The sequence below is a fragment of the Paramormyrops kingsleyae genome, chromosome 15 (genome assembly GCF_048594095.1).
Source record: "Paramormyrops kingsleyae isolate MSU_618 chromosome 15, PKINGS_0.4, whole genome shotgun sequence".
Classification (NCBI taxonomy): domain Eukaryota; kingdom Metazoa; phylum Chordata; class Actinopteri; order Osteoglossiformes; family Mormyridae; genus Paramormyrops; species Paramormyrops kingsleyae.
Genome location: NC_132811.1, coordinates 11,094,196 through 11,116,056, shown reverse-complemented (window position 1 = coordinate 11,116,056; position 21,861 = coordinate 11,094,196). Strand labels below are relative to the sequence as shown.

The following is a 21,861-nucleotide window of genomic DNA, read 5'->3' as shown; positions in this document are numbered from 1 at the left end:
ACTCCATTTTGTGGTGAATAAAAGTGGGCAGCAAAACAGACGACAAAACTGAAGGAACAAACACGGATGTTGGAGGAAAAGATTTTTCACTGTATGTTATGCTATATTATGTAGTGAAGGTCCTCTCAATGTTGGCAGAGAACATTCTTATTATACGTTAATGCAGTGGTTCCCAAACTGGGGGGCGCAGAGGTATTGCGGAGGGGCGCACCAATGGGATAGCCTCAAGGGCATGTGCCACCCTAAAATAATCTCTTCACAGACTGGACAATTAAACAGATAAAGCAGCGCAACATTACAGTAACTAACAATAAATAGACCACTACCTTACGTGTACTATTAGAGCACTTATGTATTTATTTAAACTTTATTTTACCAAGTAAATTAATTGAAAACCAGTTCTCACTGCTTTACGTGATATTCGGGAGAAATAGCAGATAACGCATCGGAACTTCCTGGGATACAAACGTCACGTTCTTCAGCCAATAAGGGCAAAGTTGTGTCGTCACGGAGGCAGTTACAGTTTGTTCAGCCGGCTGAGAGGTGCTGTACCATCTGTCTTAAGTCGTCTTGCTCTTGCAAGGTTTTTGTACCGTGTGACATGGTGACGCGTGACGACGTTTTGCAGCGCCGGTCAAAAAATCTAACCATATCATGAAAAACGAGGTTTAAAATTTTCTACATGAAGTGCAGGGAGACTATCAATTAATGGGTATGATTTAGTGTTCTTTTGTGCTATAGTATAGGCTGAAAGCTGAGGTTATCATTAAAAACAAAATGCGGTAATGGACAAACTTTAATTTGTGTAATCTAATGAATATTAACAGGAATGTTAAATCTGCATTTGCATAATTTCAAACTTATGCTGGACTTTTATTTTTAATTGATTGCTCTTTTTTCTCTCACGGTGATGAAATTGCACCATTTGTATTTTGTAATTGCATTTGTTTCGCTCAATTACAAAAGGGAGTTGTATTTCAAATAAAGTTTGAATCTGAACCTGTGTAGTTTGAATGGGGGGGGGGGCTCAATTATGTTCCTATCTAGAAAAGGGGGGCCCTGCAGAGAAAGTTTGGGAACCACTGCGTTAATGGAACATTATTTCCGTGTTATACATTTTAACAAAGGTTCTGTCAATGTCAGCACAATAAAAGGATGTTCAGGTAATGTTAATGCAGTTTGTGTTGACAAATATAGTTTTATAATAAAATATAATTTTATGAAAGAGCTATATGTGTATACTGGCAACGAACCAATCAGCCTGTAAGCCATGACCTTTGACCTGTAAAGCGACAGCGTTACCTGCTGCCCTACCACACCCTTCGTTCACTGTTATATTATTAGTCTTGGTTGCAGTTGTATAACGTTCTCGGAACATTAGGAAAACTATACACTTTGAAAGTTTCCATACCTTGACCGTGACGGTAAGTATTTAGAAGGAAAAATTGTTAGTGGGGACATACTTGCTAATTAAGTTAATGCTTTATTTTCTATGTTTTCTTCAGTTCTTCCTGAAATCTACAGGTGAAACAGTGACGCATCCTGAAGGAACCGTAACAAGCAGATATTCAAGGGAAAGGACCACAGTTATCCTTTAACAGACAGATGAAAGAGAGAGAAGCGAGAGAACAAAGGAGAAGGGCGGCATTTTCAGCGACAGACAGCACGGCTGCCTTTTTGCCCTCTGCAGAGCCGCAGTAAATAATAACGTATAAGATGGTTACGTGCCAAACAGTCCCAGTGAGGGAACTCAGTGAGGGAACTCTCGAGCTGCTCCCATTATAATATGCGCCTGGTTTGTGGCGGCCGACCAACGCCACAGAACTCAATACGATATCGTGCCTAAACAGGCACTTAATCAGCCAAAACATGCTGCTCCAGAAGGTGTCAGGAGGAAAATGCACTTTAGCAGAGAGACAGAGGGAAGCCCGCCTTCCTCACCTGAAGAGGTGTTCCCCGTCCCCTTGGCTCAGACATACAGTATAACACGCATGGTAAGCTACAAGCATGCGGAGAGGCATCTAGAAATCGTCAGAATGCAACCCCAGATTTTCATTCATACAAAACTGAACTGCAGAAAACCAGGGCTGCTAACTCATCTCTCTCTTCACCTAGAGTTTTTTTACTGTCTAAATGTGTGTTTTGTTACTGTAAACCTGCAATCTGATCTATCTATCCATCCATCCATCCATCCATCTATCCATCCATCATTAATGCATTTAATTTCGCACCAATATCCACAACTGCATAAGCTGTTGGAAGATTAACGAGCGGATAGACCTTTGTTTTCATAGTGCATTTATTACAATATACTGAATAATTGCACGCATGCACGCTAACGGACTTCACAAAGTCGGGACCAAGGGGGCGTTTGCTGTTTTTGTCTTCTTGGCAGTACGCCAGGTCCAGTCTGACGTCAAGCCAAGGTGTGCTCTCTCTTGCCCAGTGTTAAACAAGCTGAATGTCATTTAAAAGCCAAGCACTTCAGCTGGCCAGGTCCTCCATTTAGAAGGTCAACTCGACCTCCACAGAGTCTACAGGAGCAGGACGCGATTCATCTCCGGATCCTTTATTTAACAAGAACACTGAGAGGAGAGGGCACCACGGAGAATGAACTACAAGTATATATCCAGACTAAAGGTTCTGCACACCTAGAACAAGAACAAGAAATGGTCTTGGCAGCGTTTTGAGCAACATGCCAAAGGGGTTCATGGAAGGGGAGGCATTCATTCCGTTTGTGTTGACAGATTCCAAACTTCTTCCTTTGTGGTGTGCTGTAAGTTCGCAAATATAATATCAAGCAGTATTTCCCAATCTGGTCTTTGGGTACACTCAGACAGTCCATGCTTGTGCTCCCTTCCAGATCCCAGTATGGAGCGAAAAATGTGCACTGTATGGCAGGGGTCTGGGAGGGAGCAAAAATGTGGACCGTCCATGGGTGCCCGAGGACCGGGTTGGGAAACACTAGTATAGAAGCAATGCAAGGAAAAGTACCATACTGACTAGGGAATGGAGAGGTTTTAGGATGGCAATGTCAAGCTAAGTCTTCGCGTCCATAGACGTCTAAAACACGCCGCAAGGATTCCATGATTCCGGGAGAGCCGAGGGCATCGGCCATCTCGGAAAAGCGGCCCCTGAAGTCCGTCACCCTTCCCGCTGACCGCGGGTAGCCTTGAGATGAAAAGGACGTGGCTGACATCACACGGGTGTCACCTTACAGCCACCGGTAAGTTTCACGCTGATCGGCTGGGGAGCAGCTGGAGGTACAAGCGTCCAGATAAAAATAAGAAAACAAACATGTACGGATGGCCGCCCCAACATGGCGTCCATGGAGGCCCCGCAGCATCCCGCCTGGACTCAAACGACCACAGGACCGGGGCCAGATCCTGCCCTGATGGGGACCTGAGGTGTCCATGAAGCACTGGACATATTTCAGTCCATTCATGCTCCTTGACTGGTCTGGTGCTAAGATGTTCCCCGTTAGCCTAAACCACTCAGATGGAGAATTACCTGGTTATACCACAACCTAAACCAAACTTACTAGGATAATTAACTGCAACTGTAAGCCTGAGGGCCCCTGCATATTTAACTATTATAATATAATAAACCTTTTGACAAATCTTGGGACATGAGCCAAATGCACTGTATTACCTGTCACAATGTCACACGTGACACTGCATCACCTGTCACCGAATCCAGGGACTCTTATAAGCCGGTTTCAATGAACCTCCATCAGATGGTTCAGCTTCTGACACACTGGGCTGTACAGCTGGGTGTACCGACAACTCTTCGTTAATGCATGAAAACTCCATATTAAAACATATGAGAATATTCCATCCCAGCCTCTGCTGCTTAATGGGGTTTTAGGGCAGGTTGGCTGGGGAAATAACGACAGGAAGTGTGGTGAAGTGACAGAAATGTGACCCAGAGCTTTGACGTCCCACTTAAACTTAAAAAACATTAAGAAACATCACAAAAACAGCACTTTCACTTTCATTTTCAGAGCGACTACATATTATAGGTCTCAGTATGGCAGTGCAGTGGCTAGTACTGTTACCTCACAGGTTGGGAAGCTTGTGGTGGTCGTCCAGGAACCTCCCACAGTTCAAGGGCATGCAAGTTAAGATAAACAGCACTTCTAAATTCCCCATAGCTTGCGGCTGTCTGCATTTATGTGTCTTACGATAGACTGGCACCCTGTACCCTATCTTATATCCTGTAGACCCTTTTGCTGCCTGGGTTAAACTCCACACAAGCACCTTGGATGGATGGATGGATGGATGGATGGATAATGTACGAGTGTCTGGTTTACATCTAGATCATCTGTCTTTATGCAGAGTATTAAAAGGACCAGACTGAGAGCCAAACTCCTTTGCGTGACTGGCTAGTCTGCTAGGAACCATGCTGGATGATTGTACCTGATTTGATATTTGAGATGTAAAACAGAGAGATGCTTTTTTCCGGCTCCAAATTTACAAGACTTCTCATTGTTAACACATCACTCATAACACCAGTTTCCTAGTTACATTCCTAATAATTTGACTATACCATTTGTTTGCATATTCAAAGTATGCCATAGGAACAGAATGCTAATAGAATAACCTTCTGATGACTTGTTTTCAAACAATGCTTTTCCAGTTGGAGCTACAGTAGTTTGGAGATGGCCCTTAAAATATATAGCAAAGCAAGCATGAACAAGGATATGAAAGCATGGTTATCAGTAAACGTATCTTTATGCTTATTGGGCGAAAGATACTTGGGAGCATAGAGCTTTATTTTTATTTTTTTAAATAGCCAATACTTCTCATACGTTTAAAGCATAAAATTGTATATCATATATGTGTAGAGGGCTCACCACAATACTACCTGAGTATCAATCTTATTTCAGTAGCATACATTTCTTACAAATTGTTTTCGTGTAGCATCCATGGGCTAATAACGCACATATGCAATGATTCTTTCGTTTTCTAAGTGTGTATTAAAATGTTACTTTCACACAGTGGGTGATGGCCCCAGGACCAGCCATTTGGCAATTTGAATCATGAGTTGTCAGCTGTGCACAGTCTAATGTGGTGCTTATTTGAAGGGGGGGGGGGCGTACAGGGATGAGTGTTTGCTTAGAAACTAAATAAATGCAAACAAGGGGAAAAAATGAGTAGGGAGCAGTCACGATTATAGTCAATGGCAAAAAGCGAACCGCACACAGCCTTATTAATGTTGTAAAGACTTCCAAACACTATAATTGTTCTCATGATCATAATTGGTAATATCTTTACCCTTAGTTATACTCCATTTATGACTGGTCCGAGACTTGTGTATTACTGAGGAATATTAAGTTAAACACCGACCCAGCACCTTGCTCCAGCAGCACCTTCGGTGACGTGAAATAATAACCGCCGGCGGGAGGTGGCGCAGTGGTTAAGACTCAAAGTCATTAAAAACCGTTAGCAAACATCCAGCAACCGACAGGTGTAACCTGTTCAAGACGCTTTGTGTAACGCCTGTCTAGTGAGATGAAACCCAAGCACTGCATGACAATATTAAGAAATCATAACCTACGGTGGAAATGCATGTTATTACTGCACAATTACGTAACACTACGGAGTGCTTGTACCACCTCTGCAGTAGCGGCATGATTGCCTACCCAAAAGTACATTTTAATGAAGGATCAATTACATATTCCCCGTTTTTCCGTATTCCCCGTAGTTCCCGCAGACACCAAGACAGTCCTTTGGTAAATGGTGACAGATCTGCCGTCTGAAATCCAGATACTGGTGCTCCAACCCACCCACTACCTTCCAGATGAAAGGACCCAGCATAAATACACTTCGTATTTTTTGTCAGCGTCCGGTACTTACTAAGCTGTCCGGCAGGACCGAGTACTGGCTCTTTGCAAGCCGGCGGAGTGCCACTCTGCCTCTCGAAGTTGCCCGGGTTGGAGAAGTAATCTCGCAGCCGGGGGAGCTCCCTGCCCGCTTCCAGCAGCTCCGTGTGCAGTTCCAGGGCCGTCAGGATGTACTGATCCCGCAGCAGCTGAGCCGCTATCGCATCCACAGACAGCCGAGGCTCCCCGCTCCCTACCGCAGACACAGCCGCAGCAGCAGCACCCGGGACAGAAACACTTTCCACCCCGGGGCTCGTCCTACTGCTGGATAGGAGCGACGCCCCTGGCTCTGAATCCGTGTGCGGGGAAAGGGCTCCGATGCCCAGGCCCGGTGCGACGTCGCCCGGGCTGCGTCGTTTGTCGGGCCCATCCGTCCTCCGCTCAGCCTCCTCGTCGGAGTCACTGAGAAAAGGGTTGACGCTGCCCGCCGCCATCTTCCTACGCTGAGAAACACGGCAAACCAGCCGCCTAGCCCGCTAATGGTATTTCCTAAGGGCTTCCTGAACGGCTGACTACCTCCGCTAGTTCGGCGAGAAGGAGAGATCTGATTGGGGCAGGGCGCAACTCCGCCTCCATGAAACGCCCACTGCCCCATCACGGAGGCATGGGAATGGATAAGGACAAGCCACAACGCATGAAATGGGCGGGGCAAATTGACAGCTCCTCTCTGAATGCTAACACGGGGAAAAAGACCGGGGATACTACCTTTATCAATTTTTAAATACCGTTATATGTAACAAACATTTTATTATCCTTATTGCACGTTAAAATATTTTTCTAAATATATTTTTCAAATCTGATGTTTACTTGCTACTCGTGAACTTGAATATATTGGTATACATTACGGGAATTTTAATTGATATATAGGCAGCTCTTGCTGTATACGATGTGAATAATAAAGTGCTCCTCATACATGCAGTTCAAGACTAAATGCCAAGCGAACGCATCGGATGTTGTACACAGTAGAACTACAATTCCCATGGTTCATTACAACTGCAGTTCAAAGGTCAAGGAATAGGGAAGTTGACGGTTAACCTGCTATGAGTTATCAATGGTAGGATTAATCGTTTCTCCAAAAAAAAAAAACTGTATTTGTTCAAATTGTGTTTTAATTGCTTTTTGATCGGATTATTAGTCTTCTGACAGTTAAATGTGAATTAAGTACGCGGGCAGCGAAAATTTCATTCATTCTCCAGTGAGTATTGTTACCAGTGACAAGCTACTGTCTGGAGTTAGCAGACCGCTTAAGTTTGAAAGGAGGCACCGCACATCTCTGAACAGGTAAGCCTTTTATTCTTTTCATAGCATCTGAATCGTTTATTCAAGGATCACCGCAAACCACAACATTGGACAGCCGTATTTTATATATGTTATACAACTTTCAGGAAATTGTCCTTATTGCATGTGCTTAAGACATATTGCATTTATTGCCTTTGTGATTGATGTTTTTGGTGTGATTTCTTCTTTTTCGGCCATCGTGTTAACGATCTTATTTGTTCTTCTAATGAGATCAGAGACTTACGCAGACTGACAGTTGTGCTTTATAATGAGTTGTACCTATCTACATATATGTGCACGTTTCTTCCCAGGAACTGTCGCTGCCATGAACGTGAGAGCATTTTTCATTCTGGGGCTCGTTGTCCACGTCGTATTCTTCATCTCTATATTTGATATATACTTTACATCTCCTCTGGTCCATGGGATGACTCCGCAACACGTTCCCCTTCCTGCTCCTGCCAAGCGCCTTGTACTGTTTGTGGCGGACGGTCTGAAAGCAGACACCCTGTTTAAGACCGATGACACCAAAATAGACAAGGCACCTTTTATACGGTATTGGGACTCTTTGCTTTTTGCTGTCTAATGAAAGATCATTTCCAGCCCGATTCATAATACTTTAATAGTTTTCCCTCTCTCTGTACAGAAATCCCAGTATTTTTTTTTTGATGTACTTCTTTTATTATTCTTGTGGCTTTAAGTACTTTTTTATATGAATTTTGACTTCAGCTAAATTACTCATTGGGATATCTTTTGTTTCAAGTCAGTAATTGTATTGAACCGGTACATATACCGGTCAGTAATGCAAACAAGTTCTACTGCCTAAAAACTTGTTTGAAGCCCGACTGTTAAGTAAATGTTGGAATATGCACTCTCGATAGCTGCCGTACTAGTTTTTGTTTTCAAGAAATAAACCAGCTCTTCGGTGAATCTTAAACTATAGGGTAGATGACATCATGCCTTTTGTGGCAAGAAGCTAGCAGCAGTTACATTGCTTTTAATAATTCTTCACACTCTGCTGCCCATTAAAACCCCAGAAGCATAATGGAGGAGAGCGGGAGCTGGGGTGTGTCCCACACCAGGGTCCCCACAGAGTCACGCCCGGGTCACGTGGCGTTGATTGCGGGGTTTTACGAAGATGTTAGCGCAGTCGCTAAAGGTTAGTAAAATGACTGACAGGAGAATTTTGTTTCCTTGGGTCGAATGAAATCTGTCCAGACTGGGTTAAATGCCTGTAACAGTTTTAAATTAAGACATGGAGGCAGATTCTTCAAACATATACTGAACATGCCCAATGGGTTTTCAGATTCCAACAAAAAAATCTTACTTCCTCCTTCTTGTTTGGCACCCCTTTTTATCCAATCAGCACTCTCTAAACTGCAATTGTAAACATAATCGTAAGTCTCAGTCAGCAAATTCTGAACAGCATTAAGATTCAAATAAGCAGATAACATAACTGCATACATTCCACAATTTCTGATAAAAAAAAAAAAAAAGTTATGGTAGTATAGTCAATGCAGAGGTGGAAAGTTCAGGTCCAGAAAATACAAACCCAGACCAAGGTTTTGTTTCAACCAACCAGTTGAGCATAAAGAGTCACATTTCACAGAGTACTCAACTGGTTGGTAGAAACAAAATCTTGGTCTGGATTTGCACTTTCTGAACCTGAACTTTCCACCTCTGAGTCAATGATTCAATGAATCATGGAAAACAACTGGTGACCTTTTGACTTCAGATAAATTGCATAGTTACTTTATATTTATTTAGCATCTTGACATACAATTGAGTAGACGGAGCAATGTTGAGGAGCAATGTTAGTTAGGGGCTCAACACTGAAATCACTCTACTAACCATGGGATCTGAACCAGCAACCTTCCGATTATAGGCAGTGTCCTAACCCAGTGACCCACAGACCAGGCTATCTCTCTTTCCCTGCACACTCTTGTCATTTCTGTTTTCCTCCAGGCTGGAAAGAGAACCCCGTAGAGTTTGACTCTGTGTTTAATGAAAGCCGGCACACGTGGTGCTGGGGAAGCCCTGACATCTTGCCCATGTTTGCAAAAGGTAAAGGCTTTTTAACAGATGTGGATTTTTTTTCTCTCGCTGTTCTTATTTATAACTCGTTGACGGCAACGAGTGCATGATTGTTTCAGGTGCTAGTGGGGACCATGTCTACACGCACACATATTCTGCTGAGATGGAGGACTTTGCGTCCACAGATGCCTCGAAACTGGACACGTGGGTATTTGATGAAGTGAAGGTGCGTATGCTTGATAGTCCTTGTTTGCTATTGTGATTTTCATTCAAAATTCATTTGGAGCTGTCATAAAAAGAGCTTTTGTCTTCGCCCGATGCATATGAACCTCCTGAATCAGGATATGACACAAACACTTAACCCCCTGTGCCCAGTGAGTGAGGGTCTCCTGTAAACTACATCGATTCTTTTTGCTGTAGGCATTTTTCAGCTCTGCAAAAGCGAACGACACCTTGCTGTCTCAGTTACGGGAGGAACGTAATGTCTTCTTTTTGCATTTGCTTGGAATAGACACGAACGGTCATGCCCATCGGCCGATGTCCAGGTTAGTGGCGCGATGGTGTGCTTTAGTGTACGCTATCTGTGCTTCGCCTGTGACAACAGTTTGTTGCAGCGAGCCCCATTTAGACAGGAGGCTCTTGCATACTGACTCGCCTGTTGTGTTGTTTTTAAATAGAGAATATGCAGAAAATATCGAAATTGTCGACGCCGGCGTGGCAGAGATCGTTTCTGTGATGGAAGACTTCTTTGAAAATGATAAAGGCACATCTTATATTTTTACCTCTGACCATGGAATGACAAACTGGGGTGAGGTCATCTTTATGTACTTACCGTCATTTATTTTGAACTATTATTCACTCCTGAGCATTCAGGGACAGAATTCAATGCCCAGTGTCACTCTTGCCAGTGTAATCTTGAGCTGCTTTGATGTTTACTTTATTGCTTGTTTTCATTTTATGTTGCTATTCTTTTATTGACTCTGGTGTGCATGTATGACATGGTTATCCTCTGTTGTTTTTTTCAACCCCCCCAGTTAGGGATGGGCCAATCCGCATTTTTTCAGTTCTGATCCTATTTCAATATACAACCTCGGATACCGATTTCAATACAAGAGCTGTTTTTACTTTATTATTTGAATGTGAATAATATTATTATTAATATGTTTGAACTAGTAAATACGGATAAAAATGCATACCAAAAATCTTTACGTTAATAGAAACATACATAACGTTCTGTTCAACCTCGTTTGTACATCTTGTTTTAAGCGTTTTGAGGCATTTGCAGTTCAATATCTTCCTAGGTAGGATACGCAAGTGGCAAATGCATATAATGCTCCGCAATTTTTCTTCCACTGGGAGCAGCCTTACTTGCACTGCGTTGCGATCACTGCCCCTCAAGCTGCAGCAAGTGCGCAAATCAGCACAAGCCAGCCACCCCCAAACCATCCATTGCTTTTTTCATATAACTTGCTTTTCTTGCGTAATTGCATGGTCTTTGTTTAGTGGGATTTTCCACTAAACGCTACTCCCACCTCTCAAAACTTTGTTTTTACAAAGACTGCAAATCGCTGTGCTATTAGTTGTTGTTAAAAGCATAAAATACTTCCAGATCGTCACCATCTTATCTGATGTTCTTCCTGCTGTGAAGGGTATGCGTGTGACGTCACAGCAGTGGGAAGTCACCGCGCTCGCACCCACTGAACAGCAAAAAGTACCAAAATAGAGAGGCAGGTTCAATGCCACAAAAACACGTTTAAAATGGGACAGAGCTGACATATGATTGATTGTACAAACAGATTTGACATGAAAAACACAATAAATGGTTTATGATTATCTTACCATAGTAAATGTATATAAAATAAATATGTTTTCTTAGTTACCCTGAATATGCTATCTTTGTTTGCAATATTAGGTTCTCATGGAGCTGGACACCCGTCTGAGACTCTCACCCCCTTGGTGGCCTGGGGGGCGGGGATTCGTTCAGCTGAGAGGACAACCACTCAGCACTTTAATGACCACTACCTGCAAGGTAACTTCTTGTTATGAAATCACAGACCAGCAGGTGGCGCTATGGTTAAGGAACTTGCCTTTTTAGGCTTTACATTTATTTGGCAGACACTAGGGGTGTTAGGCATATTTTAGGGGGGTTTAGCTTTTACTTTATATTTTTAAATTATTATTTTTTTTTTTGGTGGGAGTTTTAGCTTTTATTAATTAGCTTAAGTCATGAATAGCTTTTTATATTACACATTAATGTGCCATTGCCAGATTTGGTAGCTTCTTTCATAACATATATATATATATATATATGCATGCAATAAATATGCAAAACAAATTGTTTAATTAGTATAAACCGTTTGCGTTGGAGAAAGGCTGAATGAATAGGCTTATAAAAGGTAATAAGGTTGATAATTTGAATAAGTATGAGTCCCCTAGTATCTGTTATCCAAAAATCTTACTCTGGGGTAATCTAGGTGCAAGCTTGGGTGGTAGTCATTTTTACGTTAGCCCGCCAATCCCGCTGCTTTTGTTGCCATGAATTCATGGCAGTGGAGTGTGATTAACAGCAGGTTAAACCAGCAAAACCCAACAGGTTTTGCAGGCCATTGCAAAACAGCCCACAAGAAGTCAGCAGATTTTGCAGATTACTCTCCATTAGTGTATAGCTGGATTGACAGGCCATTTTGGTGCAGGGAAAAAATAGGAGAGGTTATCAGTCTTGTTTAATGATTTTTAAAAGTGATTTGTCAGTTTGCCTTTATTAGAAATGTGTTTAGAACTATGCTAATAACATGCAATTTGACTTTCTTTCAGAGTGGAGACTTGAATACTTAAGGAGGATAGATGTTAACCAGGTCAATCTAAGATTTTTCTTCCAAAATTTTTTGATTGCAATCACAGATTTTTTTAACATTGAATTTCCCCTTGCGGGGACTGAAAAAACAGTCCCCACAATGTCAATATAGCTGGATTTTATCACATTGTGGGTTCCATATGTCACCACAATGTAATGTGTGTATATAACCCACACACACACCCACACTCACTCAGTCACAGACATTATTATTATGTGCTCTACCTTACTCCAAGGAAGTGTTAAAAATAGATGTACAGTAAGATTTCCAAAGTTTATTTTATCTTACGATGGTATAAATTAGGGGTATTCAGCCAGAGCTCTGTGGCGCCCCTTGGTGGCTTGTAGTCAAGTCAAGTCAAGTTTATTTGAACAGTACATTTTCATATATAAAGGTCATTCAAAGTGCATCACAGTAAAAGTATATGAATAAATATTGAAACTAAAAGAACATATAACACTTATATAACTGAGAAAGTGTACAGCAATTGCAGAACGTCCACAGAAGTCTGTTGTAAGATGATGGAATGATGGCATTATGATTTGCTTTGTGCTACAATATTCCCTTGAATATTGGATGTCGTTGCCATAAATGCCCAAACAGAATTATAATGTAATGCGCGAGGTTTTCATTTTGTGACACACATGTATTGGGTTATTCAATTTCTGCAGTATTGAAGTACTTCACCATACAATCTGAACTCCTATTTGTTCTGTCAGTGAAATGGATGTAAACTGCCCGGATATGCAGAATTTGTGCATTTGTGTAATATTTTTTATTGCACGATTAAATTAAAGCTAAAATGAATTTATCTTTGCAGTCAGAATATCAAACCACTGTCATTTATATACTTGCTATATTATTTGAGTAATTCATTGCTATAGTGATTTAAACTCACTACCCCTTTTGCCTCTTTGCTTTCAGGCAGACATTGCTCCGTTGATGTCTTCCCTAATTGGAGTGCCTATTCCTTTAAATTCTGTGGTAAGAAATTCATCAAGGAAGTGAATTATCGTCTAATAATCCTGAAAAATATAGCAATCAGTAGTTAAGATTTGATTGATAACAGAGATTCAAGCACTTAGTTAAAAATGCGCCTCTTTGTCTTAATAATGATTTCTTGGTTTTTGATGGCTAATTTTCAGGGTGTTTTGCCGTTGGGTTACTTGGATAACAGTGGACTTTTTAAAGCAGAGAGCATGTATGCAAATTCCATTCAGATTATGGAGCAGTTCAAGGTATGGGCAATACTGTAACCTCCATATGTGTTTGGTGTAAATGTTTTATGTGAAAATACAACACCCGTTGTGATCGCCGATTTACGTGCACATTGTTTCTATAGGTTAAGATGGCCCAGAAAAAGGAAACTACATTATCCATTCTTTTCACTCCATACCAGTAAGTTTTAAATGTAATTGTGCTGTGATCGTTTTACTTGTGTTCTCCGAGATTTAGTTTTCTTTAATTTTCCTCAGTAATTTTGGCAGTTCCATTTCATAAATACAATATAAATAAATGGATTGTTTCTGATAGGGACCAATATGGAGGGGGGCACTTAAAAAAACATGACTGTTTTCCTCCAATGGTTGATAAAACGTTGGAAGTTCTCATCTCTATTTATACAGCTTTAATTTCTTTATACAGCCTTTCTTACTGTATTTGTATAGCATTTTCCCCCAAAATAGTTACTCCAAGACACAGCATTACGAACAGTATGAAAGATGGACATAATACTTCATAAAATTTATTGTCTTCAAAAGTCAGGTGAGGTGGTAGAGGACAGTGCAGAGGAAAGTCACTGGAGCAGATATGTGTGATGACACCAAAAGCCTTCACTCAGGAAGCCAGTTATCTGTCCAGCTCTCCAGCGACGTGTGAACGTCAGGAGACAAGCAAGAAAATGCTGCATATGTTGGCAGTCCTCAGCTTTTTTGTTGATTTTCGTTTGTTTGTTTTTTCCCTTCTCACCCTCCTCTGCCAGGCGGTTGACTGAGTCCAAGCAGCTGGATTTGGTGCGAAATGTGAGGTCCCTGATCCAGGAAAGAAAATACGATGACGCTGTACGTATCCTGACGTCGTTTTTGCCAGTGTTGCGCAAGTTACTCAAAAAGTGTAATACGTTACTTTTGACTTATTACTCCCTTAAAAAGTAATAATTAAGCAGTAACACACGAGGAGTGCAGTTGTACGCAGTATATAACGGCTGCGATTACCTTCAGCACTCCGCTTGCGGCCTCGTGCCTACGGCCAAATCACAGTAATATACTGGAGTACAACCACATGATTTCGAGTATGTTATTGGTTTTATAGTTCATCGAGTAGCATTTATAAGGTAACAGTAATAAGATACACCATATTTTGTTTATTTAAAAAATTTATGGGCCAAAACAAAAAAAAATAGTTCCCATAATGTCAACAAAAGTCGGCTGGAACAGGAACAGGTTGAGCACTGCCAGAGCCCTACAAAATGACCTCCAGCAGGCCACTGGTGGGAATGTCTCTGATCAAACAGTCAGAAACAAACTTCATGAGGGTGGTTTGAAGGCCCGACTGAAAAAATCCCACGGCACACCACTAACCAAAAATGTTACAAAATGACACTCTGTAGCCTAGTAATGAGAAAATAGTCTCCCAGTTTATTTATACTCACTCACTCACTAACCTGAGCCTGTTCGGATGAACACAAAGCTGATATCCTGGCAGGAACTGAAGACAGACACACAAAGCTCTTTCTCAACAGCTCTCAGTCTCTCTATGTTTTTAGTTTTTATATGATTCTGGCTTGAAAAGCTCAGCTCACACAGATATGTCATGGAAAATGGGAATAATGTTGAAATAGCTTTGTTTGTTTAGAACACATCATTATTACAGCACATACACTCGGCAATGGAATATTATTTGCAAATAATAATTTTCAAAAAAGTTTTTGAAAGCTTGGATAATTTCCCACGGCGCACCTTACAGTCTCTCACGGCACACTAGTGTGCCGCTGCACAGTGGTTGAAAATCACTGCTCTAGTGGGCCCTGTGCTCATTGGAGATCAATTGGCATTTTCCAAAGAATACCAAAATTGGCAGGTCCTCGGTTTCACAGATGAGAGCAGGTTTACCCTGAGCACATGTGACAGATGTGAAAGGGTCTGGAGAAGCCGTGGAGAACGTTATATTTTCTGTAACATTGTTCAACATGACCAGTTTGGTGGTGGGTCAGTAATGGTCTGGGGAGGCATATCCATGGAGGGACACACAGACCTCTACAGGCTAGACAACGACACCTTGGCTGCCATTAGGTATCGGGATGAAATGCTTGGACCCGTTGTCAGACCCTACGCTGGTGCAACGTGTCCTGGGTTCCTCCCGGTGCACAACAGTGTGGTGAGAGTATGCAGGCAGTTCCTGGAGGATGAAGGAATGGATACCATTGATTAGCCCCCACGCTCGCCTGACCTATATCCAATAGAACACCTCTGGGACATTATGTTTCAGTCCATCCGACGCCACCAGGTTGCACCTCAGACTGTCCTGGAGCTCAGTGATGCCCTGGTCCAGATCTGGGAGGAGATCCCCCAGGACACCATCCGTCGTCTCATTAGGAGCAGCCCCGACGTTGTCAGGCATGCCTACACGCACGTGGGGGCCATGCAAACTACTGATGAAGATAAAATTTCAGCAAAATGGACTAGCCTGTCGCATTATTTTTTCACTTTGATTTTTGGGGTATCTTTGAATTCAGCCCCCTGTAGGTTGAAAATTTTCATTTCCATCTAACACATTATACAGTCCATATCAGTACAGTTATCCAGGGAGTTTTTCCCCATTGAGATCTGATGCATTTTCAAAGCTTTCCTTTATTGTTTTTGAGTAGTGTACTTATTCTAATATCACCGGTGCCAGCAGTGAAACAACTAGCCAGCTTATTAGCGGAGTAACTTTGCATAGTAAATTAAAACCATGCCGCAGGTCTAATAAATAAAATATTGTGGTGCTCCAGTGGTGAGGAGATCATGAGGTGGCCAGCAAAGTTCAGTTAATAGCAGGTTCTTGTATTGCGCGATTCGTAAAAGGACAGGCATAAAACCAGCAAGAATAAAGAATAAACTCACATACACACACATAGACAGGGAGCCTTTAAAGAGATAAAACTGGATACTGGCAGTAGAGACAGTGCAACGAGTCATATTCTGAAAACTTTTTTTTGGTTCGGCAGCTTATAAAAACTTTAAAATCCGAAACAGATAAAAAATAAATCCAATAAAATGGAATACGTATGAACCTTTACTTTCTTGTGACTTCGGCCTACGTTCATTTTTGAAACTGGTGGAAATGCAGGCAGGTTCTCAAAAAGCACCAAGCGAGAACCAGCCTAGCACCGGTTCCGTGTTGGTGGAAATGAGGCAGATGTAACCATACGATCACACTGCGGGTGGCGAAATCGTCAAAACAACCGGAAGACTTTCATTCTGTATGGGAGGGCGCATCATCAGGTGTCAATGGGCGGCACGATTGTCAAAATGAAGATGAAACCTAGTCAACTTTATGGTAATGAGCCATGATGCGGTTCAGCAGCAACCAATCGGAATGTAGAGCTGTTCCGCTACAGAGAGTTCCATAGAACACAAGCGTGTAAACTTTTGTTCCAACCAAACAGTCCCCAATCACCGTCGGGTTATAAGCATAAGTATCAACATATTATTTTTTTGTAGAAAAAATTTGGAAATCGCATACTATTTTTGGCGCCATAGACTGCAAAATAATAGGAATTGTCGGTAACTTTAACGTTACTTATTTACATATCACCAGCTGCCCACAGTATTTCCAAGATGTGGTCTTGTACCGCAGATCGCTCTGTCCAAGGAGATGATCTCCCAAGCTCTGGAGGGGCTAGCGTACTACCACACCTACGACCGGGTCTTCCTGGGCAGCAGTGTGGTGTTTGGCTTTGTGGGCTGGACCTCCTACGTCGTCCTGGTCATCCTGAAGACCCACGCCGCCTTGCGAAGGCCTCGCCCCCTGAGCGCCCCGGTGAGAAAGACTGTGCGCTGGATGCCGTGCGCTTGGTGTCTTCTCCTGTTGTGTTCCTTTGACAGAAGAACATCTCTCTGCAATATGTGTAGTTTTATCAGTCTTTGCAGTAGTGCTTTTGACTCTGCACTGTTTGCTTTGAAGGTGTCTTGCAGTGTGGTTTGGAAGACATTTGCCTGTCTAGCCCTCGGGATTTCCATGTTCCTGCTCATCCAAGCCAGTCCTTGGACTTACTACATCTATTGCCTGCTTCCAGTGTACGTCTGGTACTCAGTGTTCAAAGAGTGAGTAGGAAAAATATACTACAGCTATTGCTATTACTCACCCCTGATGCCCCTGTAGTAGTAGCAGCAGCAGTCGTAGTAATAAGGGTCTATTGATTTGTGAAATGTCAGCATTATTTTAAATTATTTTACTTTTCATTATATTTTTGTGGTCTTTTGAAGCAAACCCACAGTCCTTGTCACTGTCAGGAGTTTTTGAAAAATGTTTGAGTCCTGTTTCATCTGCTCCCCCTTTGATGTCTGTGAAGAAACAACGTCCACTTTGGCAGTTTGAATGGGTTTGAAGAGCTGCAGTATTGACCTGAAATAAATACACAAACAATAAATAAATAAAAGATGATTATAAAGAAAAAAACAGCCAGATAGATGAAAAACGACTAGATGCTTAGAAGTGCCTGAAGAGTAGCCATTGATGATGATGATGATGATGATAATGATGATGGCACAGGAAAAGAAGGAAACCACTTTTATGTGAGGCAGTGGTTTGATGGTGGTGATTGTTATTATGGGCCTATTCATGTAATGAAAGGCCCATATTGTTCTTCACCTAGTAAACTACATTTTGCCAATTTGCGCTGAGTCCGTGAAAGACACGGAGCTCACTTTGGTGCCAAATCGTAGGGCTTACTTAGCTGCACGGATTGACATATCGTTTGTCTCCGTACTGCTTACGGATTGCGTGCAATTGCCTCTCAAAGTCGAAAAAAAACTTTATTTATTATTATGGGCCTATTCATGTAATGAAAGGCCCATATTGTTCTTCACCTAGTAAACTACATTTTGCCAATTTGCGCTGAGCCCGTGAAAGGCACGGAGCTCACTTTGGTGCCAAATCGTAGGGCTTACTTAGCTGCACGGATTGACATATCGTTTGTCTCCGTACTGCTTACGGATTGCGTGCAATTGCCTCTCAAACACGAAAAAAAAACTTTATTATTATTATTCTTCCGTGATTTTCGGCAATTAATGCGGGTCGTACCGTAGCATGCAGCCAGGTAATCTATATATCAAAAGTGAGTCCTTCATGGTGTGAGGTGTGCTATTACTTTTCTGCGCAGAATATGTTACCATGGTGACGTTATTCACGTTAAAACACACTAAAAATCCCATAGGAATGCATTGAATGCTAACTTTTACCTAGCATTAGCCTATACCTAACTAACCATGTGAATAGTAGTAAGGATCGTCTTTTTTCATGGCAGTGAATGGCCCATTGACTTCAATGCATTTCAGTCAAAGTTGTCCCACTCGGCCAGCGTTCATACCACAGCAACAAGACTCGGTATTCAACCTTAGGCCTCATCACCCAACATCCCAAGTCCACCATCTTGAACCGCACTCATCTTTCATCCCTCGTTCTCTCCCATTGACTTCAATGCATTTCAGTCAAAGTTTTCCCACTGGGCCAGCATTCATGCCACAGCAACAACACTCGGAATTCAACCTTAGGCCTCATCACCCAACACCCCAACTCCACCATCTTCACCCGCACTCGTCTTTCATCCCTCGTTCTCTCCCATTGACTTCAATGCATTTCAGTCAAAGTTTTCCCACTCGGCCAGCGTTCATACTACAGCAACAAGACTCGGTATTCAACCTTAGACCTCATCACCCAACACCCCAAGTCCACCATCTTGACCCGCACTCGTCTTTCATCCCTCGTTCTCTCCCATTGACTTCAATACACTTTAGTCAAAGTTTTCCTACTCGGCCAGTGTTCATACCACAGCAACAAGACTAGAAATTCAACCTCAGGCCTCATCTCTCAACTCCTTAAGACCACCATCTTCACCCGCACTCGTCTTTCATCCCTCGTTCTCTCCCATTGACTTCAATGCATTTCAGTCAAAGTATTCCCACTCGGCCAGCGTTCATACCACAGCAACAACACTCGGTATTCAACCTTAGGCCTCATCACCCAACACCCCAAGTCCACCATCTTCACCCGCACTCGTCTTTCATCCCTCGTTCTCTCCCATTGACTTCAATGCATTTCAGTCAAAGTTTTCCCACTCGGCCAGCGTTCATACTACAGCAACAAGACTCGGTATTCAACCTTAGACCTCATCACCCAACACCCCAAGTCCACCATCTTCACCCGCACTCGTCTTTCATCCCTCGTTCTCTCCCATTGACTTCAATACACTTTAGTCAAAGTTTTCCTACTCGGCCAGTGTTCATACCACAGCAACAAGACTAGAAATTCAACCTCAGGCCTCATCTCTCAACTCCTTAAGACCACCATCTTCACCCGCACTCGTCTTTCATCCCTCGTTCTCTCCCATTGACTTCAATGCATTTCAGTCAAAGTATTCCCACTCGGCCAGCGTTCATACCACAGCAATAACACTCAGTATTCAACCTCAGACCTCATCACTCAACTCCTTAAGACCACCATCTTCACCCGCACTCGTCTTTCATCCCTCGTTCTCTCCCATTCACTTCAATACATTTCAGTCAAAGTTTTCCCACTCGGCCAGCGTTCATACCACAGCAATAAGACTCGGTATTCAACCACAGGCATCATCACACAACACCTTAAGACCACCATCCTGACCCGCACTCGTCTTTCATCCCTCGTTCTCTCCCATTGACTTCAATGCATTTCAGTCAAAGTTTTCCCACTGGGCCAGTGTTCATACCACAGCAACAAGACTCGGTTTTATACCGTAGGCCTCATCACTCAACACCGCAAGTCCAACATCTTGACCCGCACTCGTCTTTCATCCCTCGTTCTCTCCCATTGACTTCAATACATTTCAGTCAAAGTTTTCCCACTCGGCCAGCGTTCATACCACAGCAATAAGACTAGGTATTGAACCACAGGCATCATCACACAACAACTTATGACCACCATCCTGATCCGCACTCGTCTTTCATCCCTCGTTCTCTCCCATTGACTTCAATGCATTTCAATCAAAGTTTTGCCAATTAGCCAGTGTTAATGCCACAGCAACAAGACTTGGTATTCAACCTCAGGCCTCATCACCAAACACCTAGGACCTGCCTAGCAACCACCTAGCAACACCTTAGCAACTACCTACAATTTCATAGCAACACCTTAGCAACCATCTAGCTATGCCTAGCAACCAGCTACTGAGCCCATAGCAACACCTTCTGACAACATAGCAACCACCTAGCAACACCTTAGCAACCACCTATAATTGCATAGCAACACCATAGCAACCATCTAGCTATGCCTAGCAACCAGCTACTGAGACCATAGCAACGCCATATGACATCATAGCAACCCACTTGCAGCACCTAGCAACCACGTAGCAACACCTTAGCAACCACCTATAATTGCATAGCAACACCATAGCAACCATCTAGCTATGCCTAGCAACCACCTACTCAGACCATAGCAACGCCTTCTGACATCATAGTAACCACCTTGCAGCACCTAGCAACCACCTAGCAACACCATAGCAACCACCAAAATATGCATAGCAACACCATAGCAACCATTTAGCTATGCCTAGCTACCAGCTACTGAGACCATAGCAAGACCTCCTGATGCCATAGCAAACACCTTGCAGCACCTAGCAACCACCATGCAACACCATAGCAACCAGCTACCAACACCGTTGCAATGCCTAATAACAACATTGCAACCACCTAGCAATGCCTAGCGGCACTTCAGCAACCGCCTAGAAGCACCATAGCACCGAACTAGCAACATCATAGCAATCACCTAGCAGTGCACAGACCAGCCAGTTTATTAGTAGCACAGGCTCTTCCACGGTCAGCGGAATAGGCCCATCTCAAAATTTCTTCAGGAATTTTCGTTTCTAGTTATTATTATTATTCTTCCGTAGATTTTCGGCAATTAATGCGGGTCGTACCGTAGCGTGCAGCCAGGCAATCTATATATCAAAAGTGAGTCCTTGGTTGTGTGAGGTGTGCTATTACTTTTCTGCGCAGAATATGTTACCATGGCGACGTTATTCACGTTAAAACACATTAAAAATCCCATAGGAATGCATTAAATGCTAACTTTTACCTAGCATTAGCAATGTGAATAGTAGTAAGGCGCGTCTTTTTTCATGGGAGTGAATGGCCCATTGGCTTCAATGCATTTCAGTCAAAGTTGTCCCACTTGGCCAGCGTTCATACCAGAGCAACAAGACTCGGTATTCAACCTTAGGCATCATCACCCAACACTCCAAGTACAACATCTTGACCCGCACTCGTCTTTCATCCCTCGTTCTCTCCCATTGACTTCAATGCATTTCAGTCAAAGTTTTCCCACTCGGCCAGCGTACATACTACAGCAACAAGACTCGGTATTCAACCTTAGGCCTCATCACCCAACGCCCCAAGTCCACCATCTTGACCCGCACTCGTCTTTCATCCCTCGTTCTCTCCCATTGACTTCAATACATTTCAGTCAAAGTTTTCCCACTCGGCCAGCGTTCATACCACAGCAATAAGACTCGGTATTAAACCACAGGCATCATCACACAACACCTTAAGACCACCATCCTGACCCGCACTCGTCTTTCAT

At 42.7% G+C, this 21,861-nt stretch overlaps 2 protein-coding genes across 12 annotated transcripts in view; one reads left to right on the top strand and one right to left on the bottom strand.

Moving 5' to 3' along the window:
• Window positions 1-6,426, bottom strand: part of relch (RAB11 binding and LisH domain, coiled-coil and HEAT repeat containing) — a 39,222-nt gene extending 32,796 nt beyond the window's left edge. For 4 of the 9 annotated variants that reach the window (XM_072699888.1, XM_072699890.1, XM_072699892.1 and 1 more), the window contains exon 1: window positions 5,859-6,422. In XM_072699888.1, coding sequence (XP_072555989.1) covers window positions 5,859-6,318 — 460 coding nt within the window. In that variant the 5' untranslated portion in view covers window positions 6,319-6,422. Of the gene's footprint in view, window positions 1-5,858 lie in introns of all 9 variants that reach the window. The other 5 variants (XM_072699895.1, XM_072699893.1, XM_072699894.1 and 2 more) reach the window with 2 other exon arrangements.
• Window positions 6,427-6,497: 71 nt separating this feature from the next.
• The window catches only part of pign (phosphatidylinositol glycan anchor biosynthesis, class N), a 26,711-nt gene continuing 11,347 nt past the window's right edge, over window positions 6,498-21,861 (top strand). The window contains exons 1-15 of one of the 3 annotated variants that reach the window (XM_072699900.1): window positions 6,498-7,165; window positions 7,474-7,714; window positions 8,197-8,318; window positions 9,125-9,223; window positions 9,313-9,419; window positions 9,614-9,738; window positions 9,871-10,001; window positions 11,106-11,222; window positions 12,008-12,048; window positions 12,973-13,032; window positions 13,194-13,286; window positions 13,391-13,446; window positions 14,030-14,108; window positions 16,888-17,070; window positions 17,215-17,327. In XM_072699900.1, the coding sequence (XP_072556001.1) occupies window positions 7,488-7,714; window positions 8,197-8,318; window positions 9,125-9,223; window positions 9,313-9,419; window positions 9,614-9,738; window positions 9,871-10,001; window positions 11,106-11,222; window positions 12,008-12,048; window positions 12,973-13,032; window positions 13,194-13,286; window positions 13,391-13,446; window positions 14,030-14,108; window positions 16,888-17,070; window positions 17,215-17,327 (1,553 nt within the window). In that variant the 5' untranslated portion in view covers window positions 6,498-7,165; window positions 7,474-7,487. Of the gene's footprint in view, window positions 7,166-7,473; window positions 7,715-8,196; window positions 8,319-9,124; window positions 9,224-9,312; window positions 9,420-9,613; window positions 9,739-9,870; window positions 10,002-11,105; window positions 11,223-12,007; window positions 12,049-12,972; window positions 13,033-13,193; window positions 13,287-13,390; window positions 13,447-14,029; window positions 14,109-16,887; window positions 17,071-17,214; window positions 17,355-21,861 lie in introns of all 3 variants that reach the window. The other 2 variants (XM_072699897.1, XM_072699899.1) reach the window with 2 other exon arrangements.